This window comes from Anopheles marshallii, chromosome 2 (assembly GCF_943734725.1).
Source record: "Anopheles marshallii chromosome 2, idAnoMarsDA_429_01, whole genome shotgun sequence".
Lineage (NCBI taxonomy): Eukaryota > Metazoa > Arthropoda > Insecta > Diptera > Culicidae > Anopheles > Anopheles marshallii.
Window position 1 is genome coordinate 52,910,521 of NC_071326.1, and position 20,899 is coordinate 52,931,419.

The 20,899-nt window shown below is 44.8% G+C and overlaps 9 protein-coding genes across 9 annotated transcripts; 5 read left to right on the plus strand and 4 right to left on the minus strand.

Moving 5' to 3' along the window:
• The first annotated feature begins 260 nt into the window (after positions 1-260).
• On the plus strand, positions 261-2,547 carry LOC128718137 (hatching enzyme 1.2). Its single transcript, XM_053811810.1, has 3 exons — positions 261-612; positions 688-1,124; positions 2,203-2,547. Exons 1-3 carry the CDS (start codon positions 261-263, stop codon positions 2,545-2,547), a joined length of 1,134 nt encoding a protein of 377 aa, XP_053667785.1.
• Positions 2,548-2,636: 89 nt separating this feature from the next.
• On the minus strand, positions 2,637-4,283 carry LOC128708869 (uncharacterized). The gene has a single exon (XM_053803849.1). The coding sequence runs from the start codon at positions 4,281-4,283 to the stop codon at positions 2,637-2,639; it is 1,647 nt and encodes a 548-aa protein (XP_053659824.1).
• Positions 4,284-4,518: 235 nt separating this feature from the next.
• Positions 4,519-6,093, plus strand: LOC128718139 (glutamate dehydrogenase, mitochondrial). Its single transcript, XM_053811811.1, has one exon. The coding sequence runs from the start codon at positions 4,519-4,521 to the stop codon at positions 6,091-6,093; it is 1,575 nt and encodes a 524-aa protein (XP_053667786.1).
• A 930-nt stretch (positions 6,094-7,023) lies between these two features.
• Positions 7,024-9,464, minus strand: LOC128707591 (cell division cycle protein 16 homolog). Its single transcript, XM_053802549.1, has 3 exons — positions 9,387-9,464; positions 8,661-9,305; positions 7,024-8,589 (listed from the first exon to the last, which is right to left on the minus strand). Exons 1-3 carry the CDS (start codon positions 9,447-9,449, stop codon positions 7,024-7,026), a joined length of 2,274 nt encoding a protein of 757 aa, XP_053658524.1. The 5' UTR covers positions 9,450-9,464.
• A 475-nt stretch (positions 9,465-9,939) lies between these two features.
• Positions 9,940-11,676, plus strand: LOC128708399 (protein lin-9 homolog). Its single transcript, XM_053803376.1, has one exon. The coding sequence runs from the start codon at positions 9,940-9,942 to the stop codon at positions 11,674-11,676; it is 1,737 nt and encodes a 578-aa protein (XP_053659351.1).
• Positions 11,677-12,746: 1,070 nt separating this feature from the next.
• LOC128719565 (src substrate cortactin) lies at positions 12,747-14,828 on the plus strand. Its single transcript, XM_053813190.1, has 6 exons — positions 12,747-13,325; positions 13,405-13,515; positions 13,737-13,994; positions 14,057-14,194; positions 14,263-14,661; positions 14,748-14,828. The coding sequence occupies exons 1-6, from the start codon at positions 12,747-12,749 to the stop codon at positions 14,826-14,828; spliced, it is 1,566 nt and encodes a 521-aa protein (XP_053669165.1).
• Positions 14,829-16,565: 1,737 nt separating this feature from the next.
• Positions 16,566-17,350, minus strand: LOC128706948 (ER membrane protein complex subunit 7 homolog). Its single transcript, XM_053801892.1, has 2 exons — positions 16,778-17,350; positions 16,566-16,706 (listed from the first exon to the last, which is right to left on the minus strand). The coding sequence occupies exons 1-2, from the start codon at positions 17,348-17,350 to the stop codon at positions 16,566-16,568; spliced, it is 714 nt and encodes a 237-aa protein (XP_053657867.1).
• A 157-nt stretch (positions 17,351-17,507) lies between these two features.
• On the plus strand, positions 17,508-17,903 carry LOC128708022 (uncharacterized). The gene has a single exon (XM_053802979.1). It carries the CDS (start codon positions 17,532-17,534, stop codon positions 17,901-17,903), a length of 372 nt encoding a protein of 123 aa, XP_053658954.1. The 5' UTR covers positions 17,508-17,531.
• Positions 17,904-18,121: 218 nt separating this feature from the next.
• Positions 18,122-20,747, minus strand: LOC128719553 (scaffold protein salvador). Its single transcript, XM_053813179.1, has 5 exons — positions 20,660-20,747; positions 18,962-20,510; positions 18,533-18,711; positions 18,326-18,458; positions 18,122-18,257 (listed from the first exon to the last, which is right to left on the minus strand). The coding sequence occupies exons 1-5, from the start codon at positions 20,745-20,747 to the stop codon at positions 18,215-18,217; spliced, it is 1,992 nt and encodes a 663-aa protein (XP_053669154.1). The 3' UTR covers positions 18,122-18,214.
• Between the last annotated feature and the right edge of the window lie 152 nt (positions 20,748-20,899).

Sequence of the window (20,899 nt, forward strand, 5' to 3'; positions counted from 1 at the left end):
CCCCAACGCCGGAAAACCTAACCCCAACCGCCTTTGTGGCCTTCGATGGTGCTGAAGCAGGAAAGTTGAAGGAGAATTGGGACCCAATATAAATAGGGAGCAACTGGCTAAAGGGGTTTAATCAGTGTACGACTTGGCGGCTCTACGGTTCTAACGCCTATCTCTGTCGATCGGAATAGCTCCGCCAAACACGAACGGTTTTTAAACACGATCCTTGGCCACAGGTCTGTTTTGATTTCGGCCGCTACAGATCAGGCATCATGTCCAGACCAGTGTCGCTGTGTGCGTTAGCGATCAGTTGGCTTGTGGTGGGGCATTCGCAGGCGAACGTTATCCTGTATGATGAGACCGAGAACAATAGCATTGCTGGATCGAGCGAAGTGATAGATTTGTCCCATCTCGGACCAGAGCTATACGGTGAGCCGGACGAAGAAGTGGGCAAACTGGTGGCCAACTACGATCCAGCCACTGATAGCCGAAATGTGGAGGAGCTGGGCTCGTACGTCGAGGGCGACATTCTGATCGATCGTCCGGATGGGCGGAACGGTCTGTCCAATACGGCTGCCCGCTGGCCGAAAGGTGTGGTACCGTTTGTGATTTCGGGAAACTTCGGTAAGTCATACGGTATGTGTCCATGTGTCCCGATCCTGCCTCACTTCTGTCTCCGGTCCACTTCCTCTTTCGCAGACGCCAAAGGAATGCAGCTGATCGAGCAGGCTATCAATGAGTATCACGCGAAGACGTGCATCCGTTTCGTCCCTCGCATGGGCGAAACTAACTACGTTTCGTTCGAGAGTTCGGCCAGTGGCTGCTGGTCCAGTGTGGGCATGACCGGAGGCAAACAGGCCGTCAATCTGCAGATTCCCGGCTGCACCACACTCGTCGGTACGGTCATGCACGAGATGATGCATGCGCTCGGATTTCTGCACGAACAGAACCGCGAAGATCGCGACAGCTGGGTGAAAATACGGTACGAGAACATCAAGCCCGATACGAAAAACAACTTTGAAAAGGCAAAGAAGGGTTCCACCAACAGCTTCGGGGTGTCGTACGACTATGGCAGCATCATGCATTACTCCGAGAATGCTTTCTCCACCAATGGCAGACCCACGATCGAGGCAACGGTAAGTGATAAAAGCCCGAGGAGGCAGCCCCCCCCCCCCCTCCCCCCTACACATCAACACTCTAGCGAGCAAGTACGACCCACCACCCATTCACAAAATCGTACGCGTACCTTGCTTACACATTTTCCCATTTTCACACGCAGAAACCATTCACTGGCAACATGGGCCAACGGATCGATTTCAGTAAGAGTGATCTCGCCAAGATTAATCTCATGTACGGGTGCAAGTAGCGCACATATTCGGCACGTGACAACGAACGCCTCACTACCACATCCATCTCGAACTAACAACTACCACCTTCATCCGATCTTGCGGCTTGCAAATCCCAGTTTTAGTGTCCATTTTATTATGCCAATAAAGTCCCTTGACGAACCTTTGCCTTGATTGTGTTTGCCTTGTATCCTTCCCTTCTTCGTCTAATTTGGTTGACCGCGTGCATCACCATTCACAACTCGCACAATCGCACATATCGATACCGATCATATATATATGAGAAACCCATTCTAGCGTGCCGGTGGCAAACAAATGGGCCAGCGAAGTAGGTTCTCCACCAGCGATTTGAACAAACTGAACGCTATGTATGGATGCAAGGCAGGTTCGTCGACAGCCGCCGGCACAAACACGGGCGGTTCCAATGGATCTCAAGCGCAAAAACCCGGTCGACCAACACGTCCTTCCAAACCGGCAGGTAACAATCGTCCCGGCAATGGGGCACATATTGCAGGTGCAATTGTGAACCTGATCGGAGGCATCTTTGGCGAGGAAGACTCCAACACCACTGCAAACGCACTGTATGCAGCGGACCGGGGATGAAATCAGAGCATTCCAATAGGCGTGGACATCCGCTCAGCAGTACTCGTTTAGCGAAAATCATTCTCAACTGTCTACCTCCATTGCATGAGCGATTGCGAACAAATGGAATCGTGCATTTGTTTTTCTATGTTTTACAGTAATAAAACTATACCATATCTCATACGCACTTTCGTTGTCTGGCTTGTATCATTCGTGAAGGAGGCGTATTCTTGCAGTTTGCTGTACACGTTCGCTACTCACTTCTTCGCTACAATTTTCATTCCAGAAATCTTTGAATGGTGCTAAAATGGGACAGCGGGATGGATTTTCGTGGAACGATATGGAAAAGCTCAACCAGATGTACGATTGTCAGGGAAGCAAGGGAAATGGACAAACGTTGCTCAGGCCTCCCTCGTTTGGGATGTTTCCTGGTACCGGAATGCCCGGACCGGCAGGACCATCTAGGCCAGGTGGTGGGCCATTCTTGCCACCATCTGGGCCAGGTCCCTACAATCCGTACTATCCACCGAATGGAGGCCCGATGTTCCCCTACGCACCCTACCCTGGCCCTGGGTTTGGATACTATCCTTACGATGTAAACGTGGCAGAGAACGGAGACGCAACGAAATAAAATGATATGCACGCCCACAACTGCCTGTATCGATATTTCTTGCCTGAACATTATTTTAATAAACTGTCACAAAACAAAACGGCCAATCGTTACATGTATCGTTTATTAACCAGCATCCGCGAGCGGGGTAGTTTGCACTGACTGAGTGTGTGCAGCCGGTATTGCATTTCCGGGGCCGTAGCACGTTTTAGTACATTCTCCATTAACTGCTGATGTTCCGCCGGCAGCACTATACGCTCGTCGTGCTGATTCACGTCCTGGCCCTCGGCACACTCGGCACACTGTTGGCTACCATACAGGACACTGATGGGTGCATCCTTCTCCACCCCGGTGTCATCCGAACTCAATCGAACCAACTCCAGCACCATCCGTTCGATGGCCAGTAGAGCATTCATCAAGATCTCCTCCGTCAAAGGGTCACGATCGGAACTGGTCGTTGCCGCCATAAGCTTATGTATTTTGGTTTGATCGAATCCAACCACCGATAGAGCCTGTTCAACAATGGCGAGCTTCGCTTCCAGTGCATCCTTTTGCTGACGCACTTCCTCTTGCAGTTGCATCGAGTGCTGCTGGGTGATGAGCTGCTGGCGCATGTCCTGTTTCAGGTTCCTTTCGTCCGCAAACCTTTGCCGTTTTGCAGCTTCATGCAGATGCTCACTTTTTTTCTCGAGATCACGTGCAATGCCGTTGGCTTCCTCAATTTTTGCATTTGTTACGTTCAAATACCGGAACAGTGCCGTATACTTGTCCTGCTGTTTTTCTATTTCCAGCAGAATGTCCTGTATAGCGGCAAGCTGCAAGTACTCTTTCGTATCGTCGATGATCGTACCAAAACAATCGATTTTATCCCGGTGAGCTGCCTTGAACAGACTGCGCTTTCGGACCAATCTCGGATCGAGGTTCGTCACGGCCCGTTGGAAACCCTTCGTACGCAGAAACTCGTTGACATACCGTGTGCCCACAATCTGACGTTCCATCTCTAGCATCTCCTGCACACGGGCCCGCTTATCCCGGTTTTCCTGTGCTTTAAGCGAATCGATCCGGTAGCACAGATCTTCACCCTGGTTGAAAGCCAACGTGGCGCGTTCGATCATGTCGAGCAAAAATTTCCTGTTTCTACTCAGCTCACCCACATATTGCTGCCATTGTTTATTGTAAAGCTTGCGATCGCCGAGTTTATTCTCTATCTCCCGCCGGTGTTTGCGATTTGCCGTGTGCAACTTACCTTCCAGCAGACGAGCATTGTGAAGCCGGGTTTCAAGAGCCGCCAGCTCTGTAAGAGATTTTTCCAGCGCTTTCTTGTAAATAAAGTCCGAGGGAACGGCCTTGCTGGCGCATCCTAGCTCCTTGTTGGCGCGCTTTATTTGCGACATTAGCTCGTTCATATCAGTTTTGGCGGAATCGATCTGTTTATCATACCGTACGGCATCATCCAGCATCCGCAGAACGTGGCCACGAACAATTTCTGCCTCACGACGGTGGACGGGAGCATTGAAGACTTTCTGTTTAAGCGCTTTGTGAGCTTTCTCGCGCTCCAAATGAACCAACCGCTTATTTATGCATCGTATCTGGTAGGCTTCAACAGTTTCGCCAGGCGTGATAGCGTCGGTCTTCTGATACCGATACTTCCAACGAACAATTTCGGTCTGTTGGCGACGTCGCTGCTCAACGCGCTCTTCAGTGCTGAGATTTTCTTCCGACCCAAAGAAGACAGGGGGAGCCGTCACGTTTGCCATGTCGAAATAAAATAAATCGTTTTTTACTAACACTATGGTTGCTTTGCTATACGTTGGTAAGGTGGCTTACTCTGATGGTTGCTTTCATCGATGTTACCGAATACGTTGTTCGGTTCGTTACTATTCTGGAATCCTAGCACGCTTTGGAGCTTCATTCGCAGCAAAGTTCTGAGCTCGGCGTGTACAATCGCTTCTATTCTTGTTCGCATCACTTATTTTGGCTTTGGTGTAAGCCATGAAAATGCTACATTTGCGGGCGGCTTTCGAACTGTTCCGGCGGGGAGCGCACACGATCCCGAAGCATCTTGAACACATACCCAACGAGCGCGATCCGCCATTTTCGAAGATGGTGGAGTATTGCTTCCACAAGGCGTGCATCGTGCTCGAGCCGCAGCTGATTGACTCGATGAGCAAGTATCCAGCGATGACTGCGGAAAAGCGTATCAATAGAGTGCAGGCAATCTTGAAGATCATCTCCAACAATTCCAGCACACTCGAGTTCCAGTTTCCCTTCGTGCGTGACAACGGTAGCTACGAAATGGTCACGGCATTTCGAGCCCACCATTGCCTTCATCGCCTTCCGGTAAAAGGCGGCATTCGATACTCGTTGGATGTGTGCAAGGATGAAGTCGAAGCACTTTCGGCCCTGATGACCTTCAAGTGTGCTTGTGTAAATGTACCGTTCGGGGGAGCGAAGGGTGGAATCATTCTGGACCCTGCTAAGTATAGTGAAAAAGAGTTGCAAAGCATCACCAGGCGCTACACGGTGGAGCTGGCGAAAAAGAACTTTATCGGTCCGGGCATTGACGTGCCCGCCCCAGATATGGGCACTACGTCGCGCGAAATGTCATGGATAGCCGATCAGTATGGGAAAACATTTGGACATCGCGACATTAACACGATGGCCGTCGTCACCGGCAAACCTTTGAATCAAGGCGGTGTACGAGGCCGAACAGAAGCTACCGGTAAAGGTGTGTACATTGCGACCAATTGCTTCACGCGCGAAGCCAGTTGGATGCGCGAGATCGGACTCGAACCGGGACTGGACGGAAAGACGGTTATTGTGCAGGGCTTCGGAAACGTGGGTCAGTACGCTGCCGAACATTTTCACAAGGCGGGCTGCAAAGTGATTGGTATTATCGAAAAGGATGTTTCGTTGCACTGCAAGTCCGGTATCGACATCAAAGCGCTCAGCCGATACAAGACCCAACAGAAGACGATTAAAGGATACCCGAAAGCAAACGAATTTAATGGCGATTTGCTGCTGGAAGAGTGCGATATCCTCATACCGGCAGCGATGGAAAAATCAATAACCTCCGAAAATGCCAAAAACATAAAGGCTAAGATCATAGCCGAGGGAGCCAACGGTCCCACGACCCCTGCTGCTGATAAGATCTTGCAGGAACGCCGTATTCTCGTCATTCCGGATCTCTACTGCAATGCCGGCGGTGTAACGGCGTCTTACTTCGAATATCTGAAAAACATTAATCACATCTCATTCGGCAAGCTATCGTTTCGTCATGAGGCTCAAAATTTGCGTGAAGTGCTCGCTTCTGTGCAGGATTCTTTGCGCAATGCTGGTGTCTGCGTTACTGTGACACCAAGTAAACACCTCAAACATTACTTTGAACATGCCAGTGAAGCGGATGTGGTAACTTCCGGGCTGCAGTTTGTTCTAGAAACAGCTGGAAAAGGTATTATGAATGTAGCCTCACAGCACCAGCTATGTTTGGACATCCGAACCGCGGCCTACATCTGGTCGGTAGAGAAAATTTTCAAATCGTACGAAGAAGCTGGACTTTCCATGTGAACAACCTGAGCTGTGTTATGCGTTCAGTTAAAATTGTATCGTTCTCTAATAAATATGGTTGATTTCTAATCTGTTGGTGTAACTCACTACTGTATATTTTCGTTCATTGTTTCATAAAAGGATACTTACCTCGAATAAGGTCAAGTCGTTATATAAATATCCTTACCCAAACAGCACGTTTCGATGATTTTCGTATATCTCGTTACTAAACATTCGGAATGGTCGGACATTTTAAATACCTTTTGGGCGTTAAAAATGCAAACTCTGTTCTGACCATACGTTGATCCTGATCTGGTGGTATACTATTCTAGTACTTTAACATTCTTTCTTGTTAATTAAGCTGTTGAAATGATCATACGCCCACGGATTAACACAGGCTAAAGAACGATGAACTTCTACTGTAGTTGTTATGCACATATACACATAAAGCACTATAGATAGAGGCACTTTTACTCGAATAAAAAGAGGCATTATCGGTTAATTGACGAGAGAAGTACCGGAATTTAGGTACCCGCAATGAAGCAATGAAGGGCACCCTAACCGCAATATCCCGGTTCGAAATTTTAGAAAATGTTCCCAAAAATCAGTGTGTAAATTAAGTCAACCTCTGCACTACAAATCGAATAATAAAAGACCATTTTTTAAGTGGTCACATGGATAGATATTTTAAACCAACAGTTGGTACAGTCACCTTTAGCACAGGTGTTTATCTATCGAATTCTTGCGGAATGCGGATTAATATATCTAATGCACACAATATCTCGGGTTTTACAAGTAAAAAAGCATTTTGAAGAGAACTTTCGTTTGCACTTCTTTAAATGTGTTGGTATTTTACCTATTGGGTTCGGCACTTGAAACAATCTTGACAATCTAGCAACAAACAATGTTTAACAAGGATTTTTTAATCGCAAGCCATTTTTTTAATCTATTTTATATATCAATACTCATATCATCAGCACTTGTATCGCTCATTGGAGATGTTTTAGCGTTCCATTCGTCAAAATTTAGTTGCATGCGCAACGTAGACCGGGGAACGCTACCGCTAACCTCTTCACTATCAACACCTTCGGGTGTATTGCGAGGATCTAATTTTAACGACGCTTTTTTTATGTCCTTCGACGATTCCGTCTTTTCGCACTCTTTGTCATCATCATCCTCCTCCACACCTTCTGCCGAGTAGAATGGAAGCGTTTGCTCCTCCGTCAGATCTTCAATCACATATTTCAGTATAGTGGTGGTAAACACATCGTCTCGTTTCAGAGAAAGACTTTTATGGAAAGAATCTACCGCATCATACAGCTGGCCCATTAAGGCTTGCACAAATCCGATCGCGGTGTATGTAGAAGCATTCAAAGGTTTCAACGAGAGAGCCCACCGATGAAATTCTAACGCTTCGTCGTACTTTTTGTTTTTCCTGCAGCAATGACCAAGATTGTTGAGCAATGGCTCCCAGCGGGCGGTCAGCTGTTCATTATTCTGTTTCACCATAGTTCGTACCATTTCTAGCGTGCTGCGGAAAACCTCTTCGGCGCAATCGTATTGTTCGCACTCGTACTTTATAACGCCCAGTTCGTGCAAAACAAAAACGTCCAGTGGAGCAATCGACATCGCTTGGTAGAAAAACTTTTCCGCCATAGCGTGATTTTTCGTCAGTCCACACTCGACTCCGATGTACAGAAGGGGCAGATGGCATCCGCGCATTAGTTGTGTCGCCTTGAAATAAGCGGCCATTGCCTGGTCATGTTCGTTTTCCTTTGCGAATGAATGACCGTAAGCCAACCATGCCGGGCCGTACAGGCGATCAAGTGCCGTTGCTTTGGAAAGATATCGCCTTGCTGGATCGCTTTTACCGATCAAATCGTAGTAACACCCTACGGCATACCATGATATGGCATCGTCCGGGTAAAAGTCAACTAATTTGTGGGCAACGTAGAATAATCGATTGCAGTCCTTCATCTCCATCAGGCATCCTATCTGTACGGTAAGCGATCGCTTATGATATGGATCAGTTTTTAGAATTTCCTCTAACATTTTTATACACCGCCGGTAGTCGCAGCTGTAGAAATATTTTTCTGCCCGCGCAATCATGAAATCTATGCTTGATTCCAGCTTATTCATACACTGCTCATACGGTACAGTGGAAGCACCCGCAATGATCTTTGGGCGATTGATACGGAAAGATGTTTCCTGGCGCGAATTATTCGTTCCTCCAACACTAAGCATTGTAGAGCCTGTCATGCTGGTTCCAAGTAACGATGCTCTGGTCAAAGAGGTATGAATCAAATAGGATGGGTTGTTTTTAAGGTCTTCCAGAATTTTGTTTGCTGGAGACATGATTTCGCTTTGTTTTTGCTTTGATCGTGGTGCTGGTGTGAAGCTTTTCGAAAGCGATGATTTACTCGTTTCATTGTTTTTACAATTTTTCATTTTTTCCTTCAACTCGTGCCACAGGCTGGTGTTCATTGAAGACACGGGAGGATCATCCAGATTGGCTTGCTGTTCAAATAGAAATTCGTTATACAATATACAATCGCAACAAAGTAATACACTTTAAAGCTACCACTTACCGTTGCAATCGATTCGTAATATTTCTTCAATTTACTCTCGTAAAGACGCTTTAGAACCTTTCTTTCCGGCTCTGTACATTGCTGCACCATCGGAATGTGCTGAATTAGTTCCTTCTCCTCCCAAGCCAGTAGCATGTCGTGCTGCACTAGAGCATCCAGCGCTTCGGTACAGTAAACTGATTTATGCAGTGCTTGGACATAACAATCCATGGCTAGGCTGCGATTGTCCATCGATTCTAGTATCTTGCCCTTGAGAAAGTATACCGACGCAATGATGTCGGTTTTATATGGTTCCTCATACACGCTACCGTCGTGACTTTTGTCCGTGACAGAATCATCTTTCATACTGGACATTGAGCTTGTTCCAATTCTGGTGCTCAAGGCACATGCCAGTGTTTCGCAATCGACCGAGTTTAGGATCTCCAGTGCAGATTGATATTCCTTGGCTTCGTTCAAACACTCCGCGGCCAAGTAATGGCAAAGCAGATTACTTTTCTCCAGTCCACGGCTACGAATTGTATGAGCAGCTCGCTGGAATTCTCGTAATAGAAACATACACTGTGCTTCCCAGTAGACATCGAGAGGCTCGCCATTGCTGAGAACTGTTACCTTTTCGGCCCAAAACAGAGCCGTCTGGTAACGCCGCTGAAACAAAAACACACATCCTAATCATTTATCATATACCACATGTACATCTCTGGCAATATCAAAAGAAAAGGTGCTTACCAAATCAATATAGTTTTTCACTGTTTTACGATAGCACTCGATATCAATCTGCTCTTGTTCCATCGTAAGCGGTTGTAAACATGAATGCAAGCAAGGGCGCCTAAAACCTTGCTAGCCGCGCCTTGTCAAACTACCCTATGTCGACATTCGCTTAATCGACGAACGGGTATTTCGATGAGATATTTTCTATGATTTTTTAATGATTCTGTACAATCTGTACCGTGCGTTTAGATGTAAAAAACAAACAGGACAAAGTTGAAGTAAAAATTAAGCCATTATATGCCTCATATGTGGGAAATGAATATACCACATGCAGCGCATTATTCGCGCCTCGTAACTGCCCGAATAATGCCCACAACTCGAATTACATTCTCTGCCTGATTTTGATGACAGTTGGTTGACATTAGCAATAATAACGCCACCACGAAAACTCACGCCAGCAAGCAAAACAGTGAAGAAAGATTTTCCATTTATTAAACCTTCTTTCGTGTATCGCCAAACAAATTTGTGTGAAGTTGCTGAACAAAAATAATCACGATTGAACACAATAGCGATGGAGAGTGAAGGAACCTCACCGCCCGCCTTTGGGCCTGCTGCCTTGGGCTTGCATCCAGTTGGAACGAAATTTCCTGTCAAAACAACGAACACACAGCCCATGCAAGTACTGAACGCAAGAGGAATGCCCGCACGAATTCGAAAAAAGAATCGTCTGTTTTTCGACGACGACATCATCAACGACAAAATCCCATCTGCAAAGCCAACTCCCAAGAAAACACCCGGATCGGCCAAGAAACCGTTGATCAACGCCAAAACACCACGAAGGGAGTTATCTACTACGCCCCGAAAAGTGCTGCCCCGACTGTCGTTGAAAAAGAAATATTCTTCGCGGTATGCACATTTGAAGCAGAGCGGCCGAAAAAGGAAAATTGATCAAGACGAGAAGGTGCACGACATTATGAAGCTGATGAATACGAGCGGATCGGCAGATTACGACAGAAACCAACGGCTTGGGCATAAGTTCCGCAACTTTATCGTGCTTTCCAAAGCACATCGGTTTTGTTACTATGAATTTTTCTACAGTGACATTGACCGAAACCTGTTCGAAGGACCGAGCGAGTTCGATCATTTGGTGCAATTGCATTATCCACAGTTGAAAACGAATAATCTCACCCGTGCGGAATGGCGTAAAATTCGAGCATCTTTCGGTAAACCGAGACTGTTTTCACCCGCATTCATTATGGAGGAACGGTTAGAGCTAGCTCGCAAAAGGGAGAAAATAAGAATACTACAGTCGAACAGCCTGGGCGACATCTCTTTCATCGAAGGTTTACCTCAAAGCATCTCGAAGCTAATTTCGCCAGGAACGAAGGTAACGGCCAAACTGAGGTCACCCTTGGATGGAATGTACAACGGTACGGTAGAGGGGTACGTTTGCGAAGCGCGAAGTTACAGAATTAGCTTCGATCGTCCTGGTTTAGGATCGCGCTTAGTTCCCGATTATGAAGTGTTTTCAATGGAAAAGTCCGATATAATTAAGCTGAATAGCATCACGAAGGATTATCGGGTAGCTTATCAAAATGCTTCGTTTTATCTCGCATCCCCCAAAACAAAACCCAGTGCTGGAGGGGATCCGCTACTGGGCAGCGACATAGGACAAAAGCTGAACACCAGCGGCAGGAAAGTGTTTTTCCCGAAAGAAAACATTGGAGGATATCCGGTGAAGTATCTCGAGCTGATCGTACGCACGAAGAAGACTCTTTCTGCCAAGCAAATGAAATTGCTACGCTTGCAGAACATAACCTCGGAAGCGCAAATCTACAAATCGTACGACAATCCCCTGCCAGAGGAGTTCAGGAAACGATACGCAATGCTGATAGTAGCGATCGATAAGCTGAACCGTGATCTTGCCGATCAATTGAATCAGTTGCGTGAATATGTAGGAAGCTTAACGAACGATCGGGAAATGTTGGCGATGATCACACCAAGTCACTATCGTGAGCAGTCCCGTGAAAAAGCGGCTCAGATCTTCGAGAAAAATAACAAGAGCTACATTAAGAACGAACATATTACAAATCTGATAAAACATCTTACCACGATTATGTACCTCGCATCGAATGTGAGTAAGAACGAAAAAGATGAGCTCAGTATAATGGCACTAAAGGGCGCGATTGTAGAAACGAGGGAATTATTGGAACCGGGAAATGTGGCTGCGTTCAATCGTAACGTTGCTCATCCCATGAGCTACATAGATTGTCATCCGAGTTCATCTAAATCATTAAAAACGGAGTAAGGTCGGATGCCGTACAGATTACAGTGCGGAATAGAAAAGAAAGGTATCGTATGAAGGATGATGATCAAATAGTATAGTTAAAAACGCATGGCTCAACAAGAAGTTCGATCTGGTTTAAAAACCTAATCTATGCCGTGTTTGTCTGCGGCCAATCGCCGCGCCAAATATTACGGTTGTTTCAAATCACGTTCATAGCCTACCGTAAGACAAGATGGCTAAGCCAAGATCGAACACGATTGTAGGTTCAAGCAAAGAAAGTGTACAGAATGGATGGTTACAACAATATAAAGATTATTTGTGTGAAGTTTATAAGCATGTATAAAATTTAAAACTTGATCCAATAAAATAAATGTACGATAGACTTATTTCAGCGTACAATGTCTTTACCGACGGAAAAAAACATAGCACTGAAAACGAAAAGCAATGCACAGCACACAGCAGCAAGTATTTAATCTGATCGGCCAACGCTTTACAACAGCCCTATTTCAGCTGAAATTCATTTGGATTCCTTGGCCAATTTGCATTTCTGTATAGAGATTGCTGGTTTTGCAAACGATCTACATCGCCGGAAATGTTTGAGCTCGTGAATTGTTCCTAATTGCTGTACATTCGGTACATTCGTCCATTATGTTGGACACATTCGCATTTCTATGCATTTTCAACAACTCCCCGGACATCTCATTCCACCGAACTTCAAAAAAGCAAAACATTCAACAACACATTTTTTGTTTTATTCGTGCTGTCAAAAGTGACTTTCTATTTTCTTTGGAACAATTGTCAAGCTTTCCGGGTCGAACAACTTGCTATGCTGTAAAATTCCATAGTTTTCTCTGTTTATGTGTACAAAAATGAGTAGTTTGTTGTTAGAATAGGAAATTGCTTCTAAAAGTTATTACCATCGAATTAATCGTCTATTTGTGCAGTTACTCAACTCAGATTGCAATCATTGGTGAGTCAGCAATAGCTTACAGATAACACCGTTATACAGAGCTATAATACCCCGCCCTGCTTCAATGCATTTGCAGTGTCAAGCGATCCGGCAACAGTTTTTCTGACTCATCCTCCTCATCATGTGGAAATCAACCGCAGGTCGCGATATTGATACAACCGCTGTTAACCAAGGAACCGAAGATGACGACTGGGAAACGGATCCGGATTTTGTGAACGATGTTAGTGAACAGGAGCAACGATGGGGCTCAAAAACTATCGAAGGCAGTGGCCGTAATGCAGCCGCCATCGATATGCAACAGCTGCGCGAGGAAACGGAACGGGCCGATGCGGATAAGAAGCGCAAAGATGGGCCAAAAGCTTCACATGGGTATGGTGGAAAGTTTGGGGTGGAAAAAGACCGAATGGATAAATCCGCCGTTGGTCACGAACACATCGAGAAAGTGGAGAAGCACGCTTCCCAAAAAGATTACGTATCCGGATTCGGAGGTAAGTTCGGGGTACAGAAGGATCGCGTCGATAAATCTGCCCTCGGCTGGGACCATGTTGAGAAAGTGGACAAGCACGAATCACAGAAAGATTACAAGACGGGCTTCGGTGGCAAGTTTGGTGTTCAACAGGATCGTCAAGATAAATCGGCCGTCGGCTGGGATCATATGGAGGCGCCACAGAAACACGAAAGCCAGCTCGATCACAAAGTGGTAAGTGCGAGAATGTCGAGAAAGTCGAACTTTGATTTATCTAGGGTGCTCCCTAATCCCACCGTTTTGTGGCCACTAGGGCTTCGGAGGAAAGTTTGGCGTGCAGACCGATCGAAAGGATAAATCAGCCTTTGGCTGGGATCATGTGGAGAAACCACAAATGCACGAAAGCCAGCTCGATCACAAAATTGTGAGTAGTTTCGTTATAAGTACGGATAGCGCGTACTAATATGGGTCGCTTCGATCACTGTCCTATTGCACACCCGGTTGTAGACTGTTGTTTGGCATTACGGAATGGGCGGAAATTAACTCCACATATATGCATATGTTTAACATCGTTGCTTTCGTAACATTTATTGTTGACAAAAGTTATTTGCTGCAAGCAATTAAACATTATAACATGTTTCATAGGGCTTCGGTGGAAAGTTTGGAGTGCAAAATGACCGGATGGATAAATCAGCAGTAGGGTTCCAGGAGCAAGATAAGATCGGTACTAACTACACGAAAGTAAAGCCAGACATTGGATCCGCCAAGCCGTCCAATTTACGCGCAAAGTTTGAAAACTTTGCCGCCACTGCTGAAGAAGAAGCACGGAAACGTGCCGAAGAGCAAAAACGATTGCGCGAGGAAAAGGATCGACGTGATCGAGAAGAAGCCGCAAAACGTGTTGTAAGTTACTATTGGATATGTTATGGATGAGGAATTCAGAGATTTGATTTTTTGTGGTCCAGAATTATTCGGCAGAATCAGCGGAACCGAAAAAGCCGGAACGGAAAGGACCTATAAATACAGGAAGGGAAGCTGGTGTCAGTAGTGCTATCAACAATTTCAACAAGCCACAAGAGAATGCATCATTGGAGAAATCAAGAGTAAGTTAAGCAAGGTTTACACGTTTTTCTCTTAGAATGTATGGAATCTAATCTATGTACTCCTTCAGAAGGACCCAATAGTGCTACCGAAGGAAGAAGAAACACGTAAGCTGGTGCAACCAGACGTTATTCCAACCTCTGGCTCTACTCCAGGGTTAGCAGTAGCAGTTGAGCAACTCGAAATAGCGCCAGAACTTAACATGCAAGAGCCAGCACCAGTTGCTCGTACATCTTACAGCGCCACACCGGTTGCAGTTGCCGAAACAGAACAAGCTACAACCACAGTAGTTCCCACAGGCCAAGAACAGGAGGCGGATGTTGAACCGCCTGTGCAAGAAGATGTGGAGGAGTTCATTCTCTCTCCCGACAATCCGGGTATTCAAGCCGTTGCTTTGTACGATTATCAAGCCGCTGCGGAGGATGAAATATCCTTTGATCCGGACGATAAGATAACGCATATCGAAATGGTGAGTAACGAAAGGAAGATAGCAATATTAATGGAGATAAGTCTGATGCAATGAACCTAACATATGCAACTACAAACGTGTTTCAGATCGATGAAGGCTGGTGGCGGGGATGGTGCAACAATAAGTATGGACTTTTTCCGGCAAATTACGTACAGTTGCTTCAATGAATAGTGCTCAAAGTCATTGTTCAACGGCACAATTGTGTATCTGCAAAAGCATAGTTGGTAGGCATTAACAGCATTTATATGTTTTAATATTCATTCAACAACAGTTTTTTTTTTACTATCAAACCTTGTACGACGTATTTTCATCGAAATGGATGAAATTACATTCCTTTTATATTCATATGTGTTTCGATATGTATCAAGTTCTTCCGGAGTTATAATTTGACTTAGTAAGAAAGTGAAGTTGAAGGTAAGGCATCAGAGTGTGCTTCAATGCTAGGAATTTATATGCTTTCCGATTGGTTTTATATTTACTCTATCACATTTTGTGCGATGTACTCAGTTGAGTACATGATGCCAACAAATACGGGAGAACCTGCCAAAAACAGATAGTTGGTACACCTGCTAATAAACTCTTGTACGTTCGTTCTAAACGTTGAAAAATTCTACGAAAATATAATTCGTTTTAATCGAAGTAGTTACAAAATAAAGTAGATTAAGTGATGGGTACTAATGTCTTGTTAAATTAAATCCCAAGAGAATAATAAAAATCAAAATGTATGTGTCCCGAGTATTTGCAACCAGCGTTAAGGTTTGGTTTGCTTCAGCAGCTTCACACGATTTTGTGCCAAATAGCTTATGTAGTACATCTAGAAGAGGGGAGAGGTCTAAAGGCCTGTCATTTTTGGCTTATTTTGACTTTATAACTTGACTTTTAACCCCGTAGTAGTAGATAGTTTCTTAGTATGAATTACTCGACCATCATCAAGCTCACTACCCAGTTTATTTGAATGAATTATGCCATTCAACTTTGGATGATAGTCCCATTCCCAACAGAGCGCGTATTCTTCGTATGCTGCCCACCCCATTTCTACAGCACGATTCGTAACAAGTTACTGCAAAGCATGAAATCGGATTTATTCAAAATTAAATTAATACTGATTACTTATCAAACCACTTTTCCTTTAACTAATGCAGCCTTAAAGCCATGTGGAAGTTGTTTGGTTGTGGTTTAAAGGTAGGGTGCTGTTTGTTTGGATGAAATACGCGCTAGGGTGCTGGCTGCCAACCGGTCATACTTCAGTCTGAAGAAACTTCTCCACTCAAAATACCTGACGCAACGAACGAAAGTGGGACTATAACTAACTTGTATAGTTCCAGTACTAACATACGCCTCTGAGACATGCACTTTGTCCAAAACTGACGAAACACAGCCGCGTTCGAGAGAAAGATGCTCACGAGATCTATGAGCTGTACGACAAACTTACTGTCGCACAGCGGATTAGAATCGCCAGAGGATGCGTGGTACATTGAGATGGAGTGATGTCGTTGATGCGTCCGCCAGAACTAGCCGGTATAATGGATTGGTAGACAAAGGCGTTCGACCGTGAGTGGTTTAGACTCCTGCAGCAGGCCAAGAACGCGAAGCGGTTGTAGCGCCGAATAAGGAAGTAAGTAAGGTAGATCTGGATCATTCTCTGGGTATGCCGAACTGATTATCTACTTTTAGGTGAATTAGTCAGGGAAAGTTGCCCAAAATCTCCCAGGTTGTGATACCAAAATGATGGAAATAAAATCCTTCAAATACGATACGCTGAAAGTGTAAGTAAATAATCCAGGCTTTTCAGTTAAGACCGAATAAAAGTTTTCCCATCAAACCGGTTTTATTTATCAACTAGTTTTTTGAAACTCGGATTTAGGAAATAATTCTAGTCTTCATTTACAATTTCCAACGAAAAATTAGTTTTTCTTTTTGCTTTGCTTTGGTTTGGCTTTATCTTTCTCCTTTCCTGCTTTGGCAGCAGCTGCAGCAGCCCCAGCAGAACCACTGGTGAAATAGGACGTTAGCATTTCACTGAATTCGGGTAAATCGTTCGTCATCTGAAAAGTCAAACCGATTAGAATCGACGTAAGAAAGAACACTAGTGGGTGCCAAAGAACTATCCCTTTACCTTGGATAAGTTTAAATTTTCCATTTCCTTCTTCGTTTCTGGATCACTCATTATTTTCGGTAGAATTAGCATAATGCCTAGCGGCAATATCATCATGAGCACCATCGGATTAAACAGGAAATCGGTTATCTTCCACTGTTCGCGCTGCTGGAAGTACCGGAATCTGGTAAGAGCCTTCAACTTCAGCGGATAGGGTAGTTGCAGAACTTGGGATGGCTGAACATAGTTCAGCTTACGAGCTCGGAACTTTCCCTTGGGGTTGATTTCTACCCTCACGGGTTCGTAGTAATAGTCCGGATTTACTATTTCAACCACGTAACTGCCGGACGGCACTGAGCTGATCAGAAAAGTGCCGTCTTCCCGAAGAAATCCCTTGTATTCGCCACCGTTGATGGATATTTGGGTGTCGAGCTGCCACCCGAGTTCCGAATCTCCCCCGTACAATTCCGGTGGGTACACTTTGCCCTCAATCGCATATCGAGCAGCATCATCGAACTCTTCCATCCCATTGTCGGCTGTCGCAGGACTTAAACACAGCAAAGCAGTAACCAAAGAACACACCAATATCTTCATTTTCAATGCTTGTACGTGACTTTGTGATTGATTTTTGCTTCCTCGGCTCTATTCGCTAGATTCTAGTTGACATCTCCGTCAGTGGATTGTCATTGCACTTATGCAACGGAGCAAACTGACAGCAGGTTGTTGTGATTCTGGGCTATAATTTTTGTTCAAGATAAAAATCGTCGAAAAGACGATGACTCTGTTCCAACAACCACGCTGGCTGCGAAAATGGATTCGACGCCGAACAAACCCAATACCGATGGACCGGGCTCATCTCTGGAAAGGTCGCTTGAGTTTATTATACGCCATAGTTGCTTGGCATGCATTCGGAGGCGTTTGTTACATGATCTACACCGGGCGTAATGATTGGGCCAAGTTTTATGGTTACAAAAGCGACGAAGAAGCAGAGCTGCCCCAGGCCATTCGTTTCGCAAAGCAGCTCAATCTTCCGAACGCAAAAGTCGTCAAGCTAACCGGGTTCACCAAAACGGACGAGTACGAACTGAAAGATCTTAAAGTTTTGCGCGCGGCTGATGACGGTGGCAATTCAGGTGTAGAAAAATAGACCATGTACTTGGTATGAAATATTTACTTTATTCGTGTAAAAATAATAATGATATATGAAGGATGTATCCGTGTTGCTTTCTTTTCAAAATACACTACGGCCTGTGATAATGTTACACAATCTTGTCGTGTAGTGGAGTGATTGTGTAAACTTTAGGCACTGATGAGTATGCACAAGCGTTGTGTTGTGATGATAATGCATCTGCATCGCTTTAGATATGCCTCAAGGCTAACGCAAATCTTCGATGAAGGAACTGTTTGATATCACATTTCTTTTTCAAAGCACTGATACAGAGGTTCCATCCAGTTCGATTACATCCGCCGAAGTTCTTGCATTCGCGAGTGTATCTGTATCCTGAAACACATTACAAGTACGTTGATAAATAATTTACATTTGGGATGAACTTGTTTTTTTTATGGTACCTGATCACTTCGTATTTTGCTACAATAATGTTGCATTCTTGGCGATACAACTTTTTCATTATGCCAAGGAAATCTTCTAGTTGCTGTAGCTGAAACATATCCCATTTTATGATATGATCTTTCTCAGACGAAGCTGAAACAGAACGAATGGAACATGTGTATGATTGCTTTGTAACTGTTCTTTGTTTTGTCTCGCGTTAGACTTACACTTTGCATAGAGAAACAACCATTCTGGGACCTTTTCCGTGTTGTATGGGTTTGCCGGGACCAACGCGCTGTGACGAGGAAAATGCGATACAATCGGTCGAGGAATTTCCACAGCTGGTGCATGCGTTAGGTGGCATGAGGCCAGGTATGGCAGAGTTAGTTCTTGGTTTCCGAAATAGCTTTTGGAAAGAAACAGAAAGCGAAATACAATTATTCATTTGTATGTTTCTTGTTGTAGACAACATACCGAGGCAAGCCGATAAAAAGTTCAACAAGAGAACAAAATCACGCATTGTTTTAGATGCATAAAATGACAAATTCATAGATTGATTTGTCTTTTGCATCATACTTTTGCGATTACAATTTACGATTCATAAAAAAGGTGCAAATTCGAACCTGCGGCAAAAATTTGCATTAACAAATACTTACTTAAAAATTGTTCCATACCGTGCCGCTTCTATTCTTTGCCAGCCTGTGGGCAGAGCCTTTCTATCGAGCGGATGGGCCCAATGTGTCGTTTTCGTGTTATGATCAATGTAGTACTTTCTCCCCCTTAGCGTGTAATCCACGGACCAACCAGGTGGCAGCATTAGTTCCTCTTCGCCGCTATCTCCTTCGGGTTGCTGACCAGCGGAACCCTGTGTAATACTTCGTTGGCCCGGAACTGCACCACTGGTCGCATTCGCTGTGCCAAGCCGAGCAGTTCGTAATACCACCTCCCCGTATGTAATACTATTGGGTTTGTTTGAGCCAATTATCATATTTGAATAAAGAGGTTGGGATTGGGCTTGGAGTGACGATGCCTGCAATGTTTGTGACTGTGCAAGTCCTGAACTGTTGCTGCCACCAGATTCTCCCGCCGGTTGTCCACTAACGCATACGTTCGAATAGAGCGATTGGTGTGACGAGCTGTTACTGTTGTAATTCTGGTATATAGTACCGGAGTTCGTGTTACTATAAATTGGCGATTCGGGCCGACCGATCAATTGGGATTGATTTTCATAAATTGGATACAGATGATCTTGCTGCATTGATTCCGATTGATTCTGGGGTTGCTGATTGTTCGACTGTTGTGAAGAAGGCTGCAGCTGCGTTGTTTGACGGGTTGAATAATGACGTATAAAAAGGGTCTGCTCGTTTGTTAAACTGTTTCCGGATGAAACGGACGATGCGATGGGGCTTCCATTACGCAATAAATTCCCATAGCTCTCAAAACCATTCCTGTGATTGTTCGGATGATGTTGGTTGTATGATAGCTTCCGTTCAAAATTGGAAGCATATCGCTGGCTATTCAAAGCCTGATGGTCCTGTTGTTCTTGCTGCTGCTGATCCAGATGTTGCAGCTGTTCTTGCTGCTCCTGATGCTCCTGATGCTGCATTTCCAGCTGCTCTTGACGTTGTTGGTCCTGTAGCTCCATTTGTTGTTGCTGCTGTGCTTGATGATGAAGTTGTTGCTGTTGCAACTGTTTTTGCTCGTGTTCTTGTTGTTGGAACATTTGCTGTTGCTGTTGTTGTTGCAGCCGATAAAGGTTTGCTTCGCTTTGCTGCATAAGGATCTGATCGATCGTATCGATGTCCACGTAATTTCCGTGGCTATTATTGTTTCTTACATCATTCATCGGAAGCGAAAGTCCCCTGGTAGTAGTCGGGTTTTTTACCAACATCATGGGAAGTTGTTTTGCATTGCCGTTCATCAAGTTAAGTCCAGTGGACAGCTCATTGTTAGGATTAATGCTGCCAAACTTGTGAGCCAAATTGGGAATATTATTGCTAGGCGTATACTTTCCTTCATGGCCAAGCCCTCCTACTTTCGTCAACACCTTGGAATTTCCAAATTTTTGAAGATTTTGAATATTGCTGCTGTTAGCAGTCATGGGAAGTCCCGGTGGCTGACCGGCATTGGAAACGATCTGTTGCGAGCTCCTCCTAGCTTTAGCAAGCTTGCTTTTATTTTGCTCCGCGGTCCACACGTTTACAGCTGCAATAAAACGTACAAAACTCTTGTTATTTTACGCACAATATACACTAATTACTTGCTGTACGGAAGCACCAAGCGCTTTCTAATTGTTGAAATGCATCGGAAGAAGTGTAATAGACCCACAATGCACAATGCAATACCATACTCACTTGGTATTTCCGGCGGAGTGTCTTTTTTCACGTATTTACCTACCACACCTTCTTTAATAGACTTATCTTTACTTTTCCTGGACAACATTTTGTCGCCCTGCACCGTTTGTTGATCAGTGTTCAGGTGCAATTGGTTTGTTTTGAATCGCTAGGGAACTATTTTTCTGGAACCATTTTACCGAAGGAGAACGCGTCGATAGCGTAATAACAAGCTGTACACAGACCGCGAAGCTTTGACAG

Bases quoted from the DNA above. Each gene is read 5' to 3' on its own strand.
- LOC128718137 (XM_053811810.1), top strand. From the start codon at position 261: ATGTCCAGACCAGTGTCGCTGTGTGCGTTAGCGATCAGTTGGCTTGTG. The intron at 613-687 runs GTAAGTCATACG...CCTCTTTCGCAG, and splicing joins TGTGATTTCGGGAAACTTCG to ACGCCAAAGGAATGCAGCTG. The intron at 1,125-2,202 runs GTAAGTGATAAA...TTTTCATTCCAG, and splicing joins GACCCACGATCGAGGCAACG to AAATCTTTGAATGGTGCTAA.
- LOC128708869 (XM_053803849.1), bottom strand. From the start codon at position 4,283: ATGGCAAACGTGACGGCTCCCCCTGTCTTCTTTGGGTCGGAAGAAAAT.
- LOC128718139 (XM_053811811.1), top strand. From the start codon at position 4,519: ATGAAAATGCTACATTTGCGGGCGGCTTTCGAACTGTTCCGGCGGGGA.
- LOC128707591 (XM_053802549.1), bottom strand. From the start codon at position 9,449: ATGGAACAAGAGCAGATTGATATCGAGTGCTATCGTAAAACAGTGAAA. The intron at 9,306-9,386 runs GTAAGCACCTTT...TTTTTGTTTCAG, and splicing joins TGAAAAACTATATTGATTTG to CGGCGTTACCAGACGGCTCT. The intron at 8,590-8,660 runs GTAAGTGGTAGC...CTATTTGAACAG, and splicing joins ATTACGAATCGATTGCAACG to CAAGCCAATCTGGATGATCC.
- LOC128708399 (XM_053803376.1), top strand. From the start codon at position 9,940: ATGGAGAGTGAAGGAACCTCACCGCCCGCCTTTGGGCCTGCTGCCTTG.
- LOC128719565 (XM_053813190.1), top strand. From the start codon at position 12,747: ATGTGGAAATCAACCGCAGGTCGCGATATTGATACAACCGCTGTTAAC. The intron at 13,516-13,736 runs GTGAGTAGTTTC...CATGTTTCATAG, and splicing joins GCCAGCTCGATCACAAAATT to GGCTTCGGTGGAAAGTTTGG. The intron at 14,195-14,262 runs GTAAGTTAAGCA...GTACTCCTTCAG, and splicing joins CATCATTGGAGAAATCAAGA to AAGGACCCAATAGTGCTACC.
- LOC128706948 (XM_053801892.1), bottom strand. From the start codon at position 17,350: ATGAAGATATTGGTGTGTTCTTTGGTTACTGCTTTGCTGTGTTTAAGT. The intron at 16,707-16,777 runs GTAAAGGGATAG...TTGACTTTTCAG, and splicing joins AAAATTTAAACTTATCCAAG to ATGACGAACGATTTACCCGA.
- LOC128708022 (XM_053802979.1), top strand. From the start codon at position 17,532: ATGACTCTGTTCCAACAACCACGCTGGCTGCGAAAATGGATTCGACGC.
- LOC128719553 (XM_053813179.1), bottom strand. From the start codon at position 20,747: ATGTTGTCCAGGAAAAGTAAAGATAAGTCTATTAAAGAAGGTGTGGTA. The intron at 18,712-18,961 runs GTAAGTATTTGT...TCTTTCCAAAAG, and splicing joins CGGTATGGAACAATTTTTAA to CTATTTCGGAAACCAAGAAC. The intron at 18,258-18,325 runs GTACCATAAAAA...AATGTGTTTCAG, and splicing joins GCAAAATACGAAGTGATCAG to GATACAGATACACTCGCGAA.